The sequence below is a fragment of the Trematomus bernacchii genome, unplaced genomic scaffold (assembly GCF_902827165.1).
Source record: "Trematomus bernacchii unplaced genomic scaffold, fTreBer1.1, whole genome shotgun sequence".
Lineage (NCBI taxonomy): Eukaryota > Metazoa > Chordata > Actinopteri > Perciformes > Nototheniidae > Trematomus > Trematomus bernacchii.
This window is the reverse complement of record NW_022987593.1, coordinates 2,773,210-2,784,827: the sequence shown is the minus strand read 5'-3', so window position 1 is coordinate 2,784,827 and position 11,618 is coordinate 2,773,210. Positions and strand designations below refer to the sequence as shown.

Genomic DNA, 11,618 nt, shown 5'->3' with positions numbered 1-11,618 from the left:
TGCTTCAGATAGATTTAAGGGCTTTTTCACAATGTATTATTCTTAGCTCCTAGCTCCTCAGTGCTGTTTGAAAACCCCTAATGTGTTTCCAATATATTTTTTAATTTAGCTCCTGTTTAACTGACCAAAATCTCTGGTTACATATAAAGCAATACTTCGTATACATTACTGTATAATACTTGTATTTTCGATACAAATGTTGCTATCTGGGTATCCATTCACATCTAACTTACACACTATATAACAAGAATACATCCTATTCCTTTCCTGGTCATTTCTGTGTTTTCTACTATAGCTGTTATTTCAACAGTATTGGCCAACATCTATTTCCCCCGTGAACATCCATGACAGCGATGGATGTGGTTGCTGGGTGATATCTGACCCGAAGCCTCTCTGACAGTGTTGAGACTGAATATCAAGAGATAGCGCAAACAAAAGAGACAGCTGTATCCATCCCAAGGACTGTTTGGAAATAAACCATCAAGGACAATGCTTCGTCAAACAGGAATGCAAAGCAAACTGTACAATCTATAATGAATTACGTGATTAAAGGTGCTTTTAATTAGCTTCCACTGTAAAAATAATTATCCAAAAAGGAGAAGCAGCCTTGTGTTCCCCTAATTTCCAAACCATTGTTACTTTATCTCAAAGAGTCTGACAGGGATTCAGAGACTCATTTTTGGAAACATTTTTGTGGAATACCAAGTGGTCTGTGTTGTCTTCAAGAGTGAATGCAAAACATGAAAATCATTAAAATTAAAACAGCTGTCTTGTCTACCATTCATCAGGTAGCAATGATGGCACTCAGGTATTTGTTTTTGTCACATTTGTGAGTTCTTATCTCTCGGATCCATCCATTGTCTTATGGTAAAGAAATGGGGTATAGAAGGTTGCTATGGAAACTATTCTTCTTGGCAACACAGATGTGCTCCGTAGTTTGATTGGCCACTGCATCCCTGTGTCCAACGTAATGCATGCAAGTGCCATTCAAGAGCCTTTCATACACCTTCTGTAGGTAAATATTTATTCCGTAGAAACTGATAAATATGTGATGGAAACAAATACATAACATAATAGCATAGTAGAAATGGAAGGAACAGGTTTGCCCTTGATCGTACATTTGTATGAAACATAAATTATCCACTGAAAACACTGTCAAGTGTGCTTCAGTGTTGCATATGATGACTGTATTCATCACTGGACAGGTGTTTATACAGTATACATATATAGTAGGTATAGGGTTATGTAGCTGCGTGCCAACCCATATCATTTGTGGAAACGTGCATGTGGGTGATACGCTAGAATTAAAAAGTGACTGGACATGGACCCCTGTGTATTATATATCCTTAAATAACCCTTATGCTGTCAAATGGTTAGTGTTGTACTACCTGTTGAATGCTCACCAGAATAAAATACTGACTGAAAAATGTTATATTGTATAATGTCCTTCAATTCTACTTTGCATCATTTGAAAAAGTACTGAACATTGGTGAACTATCAATAAAGGGAAATTGAGCGTAATGAGACATCCATTGATTCTTCACAAACCACCACTTTGAAAAAGGTCGTACCCATTTAAATCGGAACTCAAATAACGGGCAACTTCAACCTAACAGAGCTCCTGTTTAATGTCAGTTTCATTAGTGTTATCTCCTGAATGCTGTTTTTATATTTCCAGCATTGTATCTAGACTGGCCTGCAAAACAACATTTAATGAGGAAATGATTGCTGCCATAGCTCAGTGAGGTCTTTGAATATAGAAGTCGTAGGCATGTTATAGTGATTTATTCCAATTAGTCTTTCCACAATACATACCTAACTTGTGCTATGCTGTTTATATCCTTTAAAACCCTGTCTTCTCAGCTTAAAAAGAGAAATAATACCACAATTGCATTTGATTGCTGTTAATTTGGCGGGAAAATTTAAACAAAAGTGGGATTAGAGAGCATAGACAGGATGGAAACAAAACCAGATATACAATCTTATGTATGGGCAAACTTGTAACTAGAATCTATATAACGAGACAAACTTGGGTATGGAAAACAAACCACATGATCTTTGCAACAACCTTAGCTCTGCCTCTGGAGAATTCTTAACCTCCACTGTACTGCTCCATCCATGCTTCAAAGTCTTTCTTGGACTGAAAAGCTGAAATTTGAAATGTTGACTATTGTAGAGAGGCCAATTTTGATTTGTGGCCCCTATGTCAACCCTAGTCTACATGATGGAGCATGTAAAGCCGCAGCACTCCTTCAGCAGGGTGAGGCCCGTCTTGGCGAAGGGAGAAGAGGTCTGCTGAGCTCTGGACGGCGCTCGTCTGGGTGGAACACCTGAAGCCCAGAGAAGTCATACTGTGAGAACATTTGGCAATAGTTTCCCAATACATCTTGTGGTGTACATGGAGAGTTATTAGATAACTTTATTTTTGGAAGAACATAGTTGTACTTTTCAGGTACATATTTGACAGCCTATGTTATGAAGTGAATCATTCTGCCTAATGAGTATGTTTACTTTAGGTACTTTAAGTATATTGTCATGATTATAATTTGTATCTTAAATAAAGATCAATGCATTGGTATTACTTTTACTTAAGTAAATTGCTTGATTACTTCGACCACAATTTTACGGTCTAACTCTACTAACTGCTAATCAACAAACATGTCAGCGGATAAATGATTTTAAAAAGTGGAGCGCAGAACAACAACTGTGGAACCTAAGCATACCTTTCTTCTTCATATTTTTGGGAAATTTGGAATTCAGAAAATCTGCCATTTCTTTGTCTTCTTCTTTTTCCCTGTAGAGATTGAGCAAAGGATCGATGTAAAATATACAGAAATACATAAAGCATTTGGACTACAATTTAAAGTCTTCCATCACCTTCAGATTACAAAAGAGAAGTTGGCTAGGAGTGGCTGACAGGAATTCCATGTAACACAGATATAAAGGTAAAATATCGTGTCTACTTTACACTTGCTGGCCATCTATTCCGCAGTACAGGTAACATTTAAATGTTGATTTTACCAACGGGGAGAGTTGAAAAGCTTTCTCACTGCATCAAATAATTACAGTATCTCTGGCTGTTAGAAAAGATTACATTTACTCTGAGAGGTTCTACTGATTATTCAATAAATCTGGCAGCCCCTCTCGGTCTACACAGATATATTTAGATGAGTTAGACATGCTCTGCATATTTGGGTAATTTAATATTTGTAGTACTACTAAATGTATGTATCACATATTGAATGAGTATGTTCTGTAACAAAGTGTGCAAATTACAGCAGGTCTGTCCTGCTTTGAAAATAAAACCAAACATAAAAACTACAGATGTAATTTTCTTGTGAAGGACAGTGAGGATAAAAAAAGAGAGACATTTCAAAAGAAAGATCTCTATATTTATCAGCATGGCCTTGAGCATCGTCACATCTCTCTGCGATCCATTAACCCACTGTTCTCTTGCTTCCTGCCTCTCACCTTCCCAGCAGCCCCAAAGCATTTTCACAGCATGCCGTCAGCTGCCAACACAAACTGTTGCTCACACAAACTATTGATGCCTAACGCTGCATAAGAATTGGACCTGATATACTGGTTGAACATTGTCAAGTCACATTAAGTTGCAGGTTGAGTGATGGATAAAATAACCTGTGAGAGTGTATATGCTGCATCAAGATCAACAAGTAAGTGGAGCAAAAATAAATACAGCGTTTTAAGCTCTTAATGAATGCAGGACAAAACATTTAAAAAAAAAAATACTGAACGTCTAAAACTGAAAGAGCGGTCTCATCGAAATACAGATTCAACTGCAGAGAGGCTAATTTAAACTTGTGATTATTTTATATTTCACTTATGTTTGACATCTCTGCATTAAGATAATGTAATGTCCAAGACATTGTACCTTCCTTTGAGGGTTTCCAATCCCATTGTATGAAGGGCCCTGTAGTGTTTTGCATAACTGTATAAATGTGTGGTGAAGGACTAAGAGTTTCAGAATGGATCAGTAAGGTTTGGACAGCACTATGACAACCTTTCCTCAACTCCTGCATGAACAAAGCATCAACCCCCATTAGCAGTCCTGAAAAAGTATTAAATAGATGTGTACAGTATATGTTTTTTATAAACCAATGGCAGCTCCTGTTGCAGTACTCTCTGATCATTTCTGACACATCTTTAATTGAAATGGCTCTCCATGCTCATTGGTGATATCAAAGAGTTCCTCTGGATACAAAATACTTGTTTCCCATTTATAAGATAGATAAATGGGTACAGACCTACTGTATGTGTGCACTGCATCTCTAACTAGTGGCTCTTTATGTTCAATAGGATTTTTTAATTATTCATTCACACCCTATGGTGACAGACGACCAAAGGACTCCTACCAAGCTGTAATGAAACCATAACGAAGCACACCTGAGTCTTTCAAACTCCACATCGTCCACCAGGAAGTCTCTGGTCTCAACCAGCTTGTGGATCTGCTGCAGGAGTTCCTCCTCCTTCTGCCGGTCCTCGTTGGACTTGTCATTATCTGCAGCAAAAGACATCTAGTGCTTGTCCCAAATGACTCACTTAACTATGCATATAACAAGGGTTTAACCACAGGTACTGTATAAAGATTTTTGTATGAATTGGATTTATTTGAGACATTCTGCTTTTATTCTCAATCAACCTACCTGGTATGGACACTAATTTCTGCAGATCCTTCTTCAGACGAGTGATCTCCTTGCACAGCTGAATGTCATCCATCCTGCACAGGAACAAAAGAAACACACACACATGAAAGTGCCGCACATCACATTCTGCTTTAAAGGGTAGAAAGGATTTGAAACTATATGGGAAAATGAAATTCAAACACAGAAAGATTCATATTGATGTTTTAATTCACACAGGAGATGACACAATCTTTTCTGAAGAGAAATCCCTGTGGCGTCTCTGAGCCAGAGAGCTTTCACTCAGCCTCTGTCTGTATCACACGCTTTCTCTTTCAATGGCCCTCCAAACTCAGTGGATCATTACTGACACTGAGGTGGGGTGGGAGATCACAGAGGCAGAGAGCACTCACGTGACCCAGCATCACTGCAAATGCCTCTTTGTTAGGAGAACACACAAACAGACACTCTCTGGGTCAGACACACACTTACACATCACACCCATTCATCGTCAGCAGGGAGAGCCACGTCACCATTCCTCATCTACCTGTCATATAGGAAGCTCTTTGAAGACATGTACAGTATGTGGAGAAATGGCCATGAGGTCTGGAATGATGAGCTTTAACCAAAAGAAAACACACAATTTATTTGTTTGTTTGTCTAAAACTTGGTGAAATCTGCTTCAGATCGTGACTTCCCCTCTCCTACCCCTCCACCTCCAGTCTCTCATTTACCCATCCTTTCTGCCTGACTCTTGCTTGCCATCCCACACATGCCACTCATCATATTCCCCCCGCTGTCTGAGCACCGTCTTTCAGGGGAGTGGATGAATAAATATCCATGCATTAGCCTGCTTAGTGGAAGCCAAGGTAAAGCCATTGATATTATAATGAGGGCCAGCACGAGGTGTGATGGAGATAAATGAGGAGAGATAACAGAGGGCAAAGCTGCTCCGAGATGCGTTTCTGATACCAGGGTGAGCTCTTGAATGGAAAACATAGCTTAAATGATTTGAACTGCTTTTGACTAGGGAAGCTTGAAGATGGATTTTCCAGTTTGGGGCTTGTGTGTACTATTGTTGTTTTGGCATGACAGTGCACTTTAATGACTGATTAATTAACTAAATAATGTATTTATTCAGGTTTCTCACAGCAATACACAGAATGTTGTCCCACATGTGTTATGTGTGCAGTACCAACATGTAGGTTAAGATTTGTTTTTGGTTACGTAAAGAACAAACTTGTACAAAATGACTTTCCCCTACAACCTCCCTCCACTGCCACTTTAATTGCATTCTAACACATTTGCGTTTTAAGGGAAAACCCATTTTCTTAACATTGTAAATATACACAAAAGAGACACTCAACAAAAGTACTTGGTTATGTTCATGCAACAACAACATTTGGGTTAGATTTTGTAAAAAATGGATGGGTTTGGCTTAAAGAAGTACATTTGTTCAATCATTTAAGTTACGGACAAATTAAAAGTCAACAATGACTTTATGTTTTATGCAGATCACAAACACCAGTCGCCTGTATGAAAGAAGTTTAACCATCCCATCCACCCGGACATCCTCCCTATGCAGACTTTGAGTTTGATAAGAAATGTATTTGGGAAAGATCGAAAACCAATGTAATGAAGAAGAAAATAAATTACGAAGGATAATTCACAATGCAGTTTCGTTGTACATTGGGAACAATGAACATACTTCCTGTATAGGAGAACAGGCACAGAAGCTTCTAGTTACACATTTCTCTGCACTGGCACTCCAGCAATAAACGAAATAATACACCATTCAAATATAATGTGAATTCTGGGTTGCTATTATTGAACCTGTTTGTCTCCGGTAATCACACTGGCTGCAGATGGCAGATGAAATAAACAAATGAAATCAAAGTGTGTGTGTTGATGGGCCACTCACATGTATCTGAGCTCTGACTCCCTCCTGACCAGCACGTCTCTGATCCTGTCAATCTTAAACAGCTCCCCCTCGATGTCGTCCACGGTGATGGTGGAGTCCGCCATAGACACCACGTCCTCGTCTGAGAGGGAGAGAGAAAACTTAAATAATTAAAAAGTGATCTATTCATTGAAAAAAAATACTCAATAAAGTATTCAATGTTTGAATTAAGTTATTATGTCAGCTATTTGCAGCCCCCTATTGTTTGTGAATCTGAAACACAGAAAGACATTTAAAAAAAGTCTATATTGTATTCCATTGAGAAAACAATTCAAATGACATTACTTTACTTTCCCACTCTAAATAAGTATTACTTCTGTGGCTAGTGTCTTTGTAATATACACAACGTGTGCGTGGCAGGTGAATTAGACATCATTAGAGTAAAAGTATTGGAGTCAATATTAGTTAATAGTCAATAGCATAATGAAAATGTATTTAAAGTATCTGATCAATTATGTTCAGCATGTTCAATTTATCAACAGAATGATTAATAACTATTTGCACACAACAATGAGATATTATTGAGTATAAACATTATCTCTCACTCCCAGCTGCTCTAATTTCAAGCAATTGAATAATCAGATACAGCACAGATGATGCTTTGATTGCTTGGTTAACAGTATCAAACACAATATGAGAGTATCAGTATGCACTTCATGCCACTCAACGGTCTCTGTATTTCTCATTTGAACTCTATGCTCCCAAATAAAACAAATATACAATGAAAAAGGCAAATCCTACAAAAGTGTTTGCTGCATATATCTAAGCCCTCATCTACAACAATGTGTGGGCTTGTGCCGGACAGCTCTGTCATGCTTTTGAATGAATCTGACCCAAGGTCCCTGGAAACGTTTGTGTGGTTGTTAGGGTAGGCCAAAGGTAGGACCCAAATGCAGACTTCAAAAAGGAAAAAGGTCTATAACAAAAGGCGAGCTTTATTCCAAAGCCGATGAGCACAAAAAACAAGGCATGAAAAAACATAGATAGCACAAGGTAGCGAATAGAAACAAAACTGACCGTGACTGACATGGAGGGAGACAGGAAAAACCAACAATGAACCAACAAGGCACACAGGGGAAGACAAGACTAAATACAGAGAGGGGTAATCACAAGACAAGACACAGCTGGGGTAAGGGAGGCAGAAACACAAGGGCAACAGGTGAACACAATCAGACACACCAGGGAAACTAATGACAGGAAGGCAAACACAGGAAGAAGGAACAGAGAAGACACAAGGAGGAAAACATTTCAAAACAAAAGTGGAAAATGAAAACATAAATACAAAACCGTAACAGTGGTATGAAAAGACTTCAAAGCTTTTCACACAGCGGCTGCTTTACAGTACACTGAGAGCAGCAGCAGCAGCAATACAATCAAAGGCAGCGGCATATCAAACATTTGACTGCAACCATATCCTAAAAAAGTAATTGTTTTAGCCATGCAAGAAAACATACATAAAGCACCCTGAAATCCAGCTATGGTCGGCCTTCTTGAAGGTAGTTGCAAGTTTACAATTGAGGAAAATTGCTTCCGTTCTGCTCTGTAGTAGCCTTGGATAACTGTCCCTTCCCTGCAGAGAGCAGCATACTAATACCTCCACTAACAGACAGTCCCTCCCCCTTTATATACACACACAGAGTCCATTACTTCATAGAGCTAGTATGTAATATCTCTATTCTAGTCACATTTAACCCTGGGGAAGGTAGCACTGACTGAGTTCAAAGTGCTGTGAAGACATGTCCTCTGCACCAGCGCGAAAAAAGGCAGAATAGATGTGGATCATCATAATTCAAATAGGTATTGTATGAGCTGAGGTTAGTTATAAAAGCGCCATGGTTAGCATTATGCATGCTTGCAGATAATGGACGGTTTAGAAGGACTCATGTTCCTGCTGGCATTGGAGCTTTGTTTGGGGGGTTGTAAACTGCAGTCTGTTTGTATGACAGATATACAAAAAAAAGGCTTCCTTGAGTTCAGATACATCCTCACACAGATACTCTGTTACTATGACGAATCTGGCTGACGTCAATGTAGCGCCAACACAACCTTGATGTCTCAGAGGAGAAAGAACTCAGTGAAACATTGCAGTGAGCAGTGAGTGTTAAGTGAAACTATAAAAAGACAGACGTGGAACTACCTAGCCTCTCCCATTTTTGTCGAAAGTGTAAATAAAAGTTAATTAAAGGGAATCGTATCCATAAAGTTGACATTTGTGCAAATGCTAGTTATCTTATCTTGTGTAGTCTATGTTTTGTTTTTATTGGACAACTGTGTGTAGCTTTTTTGACCATTCAAAACTTCCCTGCGGGGACAATAGCATACATCCTATCTTATTTTGTGCTAAACTAAGCTAATGGCCATTCTTACCTGTCAAGCCCAGGTTTTACAAGTCAGTAAGATAGGTAAATATCTGACAACAAATATGTACTCTTAGAACAAACTGCCAATGATTCAACGTTAAGCTTATGCAGTTGTGTGTGTGTGTGTGTGTGTGTGTGTGTGTGTGTGTGTGTGTGTGTGTGTGTGTGTGTGTGAAAAAGGGTGAATAATGAGTGAAAGAAAGAGCCACTCATTCATTCTTTTCAATCTCACCACACTGTATTCACACTGCATACTCGTTATGATTATACGTGCTGAATGATAATGTATCAGCACTAACACCTTATTCATAAAACAGATAAAATGCTGTGAAATATAACAGATAGGATCTGCTTGCTGACACAACATCAGATCACAGTCTCGAAACGCATTCACCACTTGATTTCCTGCCAAAGAAAATGAAACCTCAATCACTATGACCGGGGATTCCCATGTCGCTGACTGAACGCTGGACAGGGAGCTGAAAATGTACAACAAGGCAACATGAGTGTTGTTTAGTTTATCCTTACATTGTTAAAGACAACATGCTCTGCTGCAGAGGCTCTCTCCAGGACAGGTTATTCTGCCACTGAGCAGCTATGACTCATCACTAGACCTCTCAGAAATGTTTCCTCCTTTTCACTTTCTCCCCTTCTCTCATTCTTTTTCTCCCACACAGTTTTCTCTTTTCCATTCTCCTCATTTCACCTCATATCCCCCCGAACCCTGCACCTATCATCATACCCTGAAGATTGGGAATTACATTTATAAGCTCATTTCACAGTCTATGCTCCAGCTTCTACACTGCCATATGATGCTTTACACCTAATGAGGTAGACAACCAGTTAATAAAGAACCACCAGATTGGTGAGCAAGACACAGAAGACAAAGCATTAGGGGATGACGGAGGAATGGTTGGAGTAAGGAGTAAAGAGAAAAAACTGAAAGAGGACTCAACAGACAATCTGCACAGCTTTCCAAACGTCCCTTCTGATCAACTATTTTGTGTACATATTTCACACAAGTATATTGTTAATAACACCAGCAATGTAGAGGAATATAACTGAAATTCAGGAGGTAAAACATCCAGCCTCTCCAATGGGAGGATTTGCTACGTTTTGAAAATCATTTCAAATTGAATGCGTTTTGGCCATTAGTCTTACAAAACAGATATCTGAAGTTATCACCATGAGCTTTAGGAATTTTTGATAAATATTTTGTATCTATCTGTCTAGCATAATAGTCTTCAAAAGCAGGGATTTAGATGTCCTGCAAAGTGCCCCATTATTCATAAGTTGTGGCTGCAGGTCCCTGAGTAATTGAGCCTCATGAACACAAACACTGGCAGTACAGTACAAACACCTGTGGAGTGTTGACATTTGCAGAGCTACTGCCTGTAATGCAATTGGAACAAATACATTGATTGGTTCAACCCAGATATATATAGTAGGCTACATACATACATATATTTAAAAGATACAGTGATCCTGTTTTAAGTTCTAATGGGTAAATATAGAAGACTTGTCAATGAAGACGAAGACAGAAATAGTAGAGGTGCCATTAAATATATTATAAAATCACAGTGAATGGACAGATTAAACAGACCGAGGTAACTATAAATGTACTATAACAAAGACAGTGTAACTCCATGTAGCAAGGTTGTGGTAATAAGAACATTAGGTACAGTAAGGAGAATTTAGAGTTATCTTGTTGGAGATATGAACAACATACAGAAAGGTCACTTTAAACACAGTCAATAAATGTAATAATAGTGCATTTTTTGTTCTTTAGGTCACCTGGTTTTTTGGTGTCTTTGCTCCATTCAGTGCGCTCCAGTGAACCGTACTGGTGAGAAGATTCCTGCTTCTTCTCCATCGGTCCAGCAGCTGCTCCTCTCCTCTCTTCTTCTACGCTTCCAGTTGCGGTGGCTGGGAAACAGCGAGGGGAAACTACAGGGGAGGGTCTTGCAGTCTCAGTTTGATGCTGTATTTCATTGAGTCATCGCCAGTCACACAGCAACCTGTAGAGGCGGGGGAGCCCAGCTGTGGCAGGTGTTACTGTGACGGTAGCTCACACTGTGTTGTTGAAGCCGGGGAGATGGTAACTACACAGCGCCATCTGGTGGCCGCTGGACGCCATTACAGTAGGGGAGAGTTTAGGTCAAAGGACAACTCTTCAAAACCACTTCCTCTTCTAAGTCTGCTCAGAAGTTGATGTTTAATCATGATATAAAAAACACTAGTGTTAAGTATGTAAGTCCATTTACTAGTACTGTAGTTAAGTTTAATTTTTGAGTAAATGTTCCCTTCTACTCTTACACTTAACCTCCTTACGCCTTCACTTAAATATTGTACTTTACTACATTTAATTGATAACTTCAGTACTTTGTAGATTTAGATCACTTATTCCAAATATAATTAACAAGTATCTTGTATAACTTAAAGTTGTGAGAAATATATTGAACCCTTCATAACATTTACCAGCATCACACACAGAAAAAAACTCATCCTTTACGAGATGTAACATTAAAGTCACGAGTGCATCAATATCTATTATCCAAAAAGACCATTATTATTCTGAAATGGACTCTTCTGCATATTGAGCACTTTGACCTATTGTATTTAAAGTATAATTTGATAATAATACTTCTGTACGTTTAC

At 38.8% G+C, this 11,618-nt stretch overlaps 1 protein-coding gene across 1 annotated transcript; it reads right to left on the bottom strand.

The window, feature by feature from the left end:
• Positions 1–1,389: 1,389 nt before the first annotated feature.
• Positions 1,390–10,836, bottom strand: pik3r6a (phosphoinositide-3-kinase, regulatory subunit 6a). Its single transcript, XM_034129343.1, has 6 exons — positions 10,755–10,836; positions 6,562–6,682; positions 4,665–4,738; positions 4,405–4,519; positions 2,724–2,794; positions 1,390–2,330 (listed from the first exon to the last, which is right to left on the bottom strand). The coding sequence occupies exons 1-6, from the start codon at positions 10,831–10,833 to the stop codon at positions 2,218–2,220; spliced, it is 573 nt and encodes a 190-aa protein (XP_033985234.1). The 5' UTR covers positions 10,834–10,836; the 3' UTR covers positions 1,390–2,217.
• Between the last annotated feature and the right edge of the window lie 782 nt (positions 10,837–11,618).

Coding starts and splice junctions, on each gene's coding strand:
- pik3r6a (XM_034129343.1), bottom strand. CDS start 10,833: ATGGAGAAGAAGCAGGAATCTTCTCACCAGTACGGTTCACTGGAGCGC. Junction 4,520..4,664: donor GAAATTAGTGTCCATACCAG/GTAGGTTGATTG, acceptor CTTTTGCTGCAG/ATAATGACAAGTCCAACGAG. Junction 2,331..2,723: donor CAAAAATATGAAGAAGAAAG/GTATGCTTAGGT, acceptor TCTGGGCTTCAG/GTGTTCCACCCAGACGAGCG.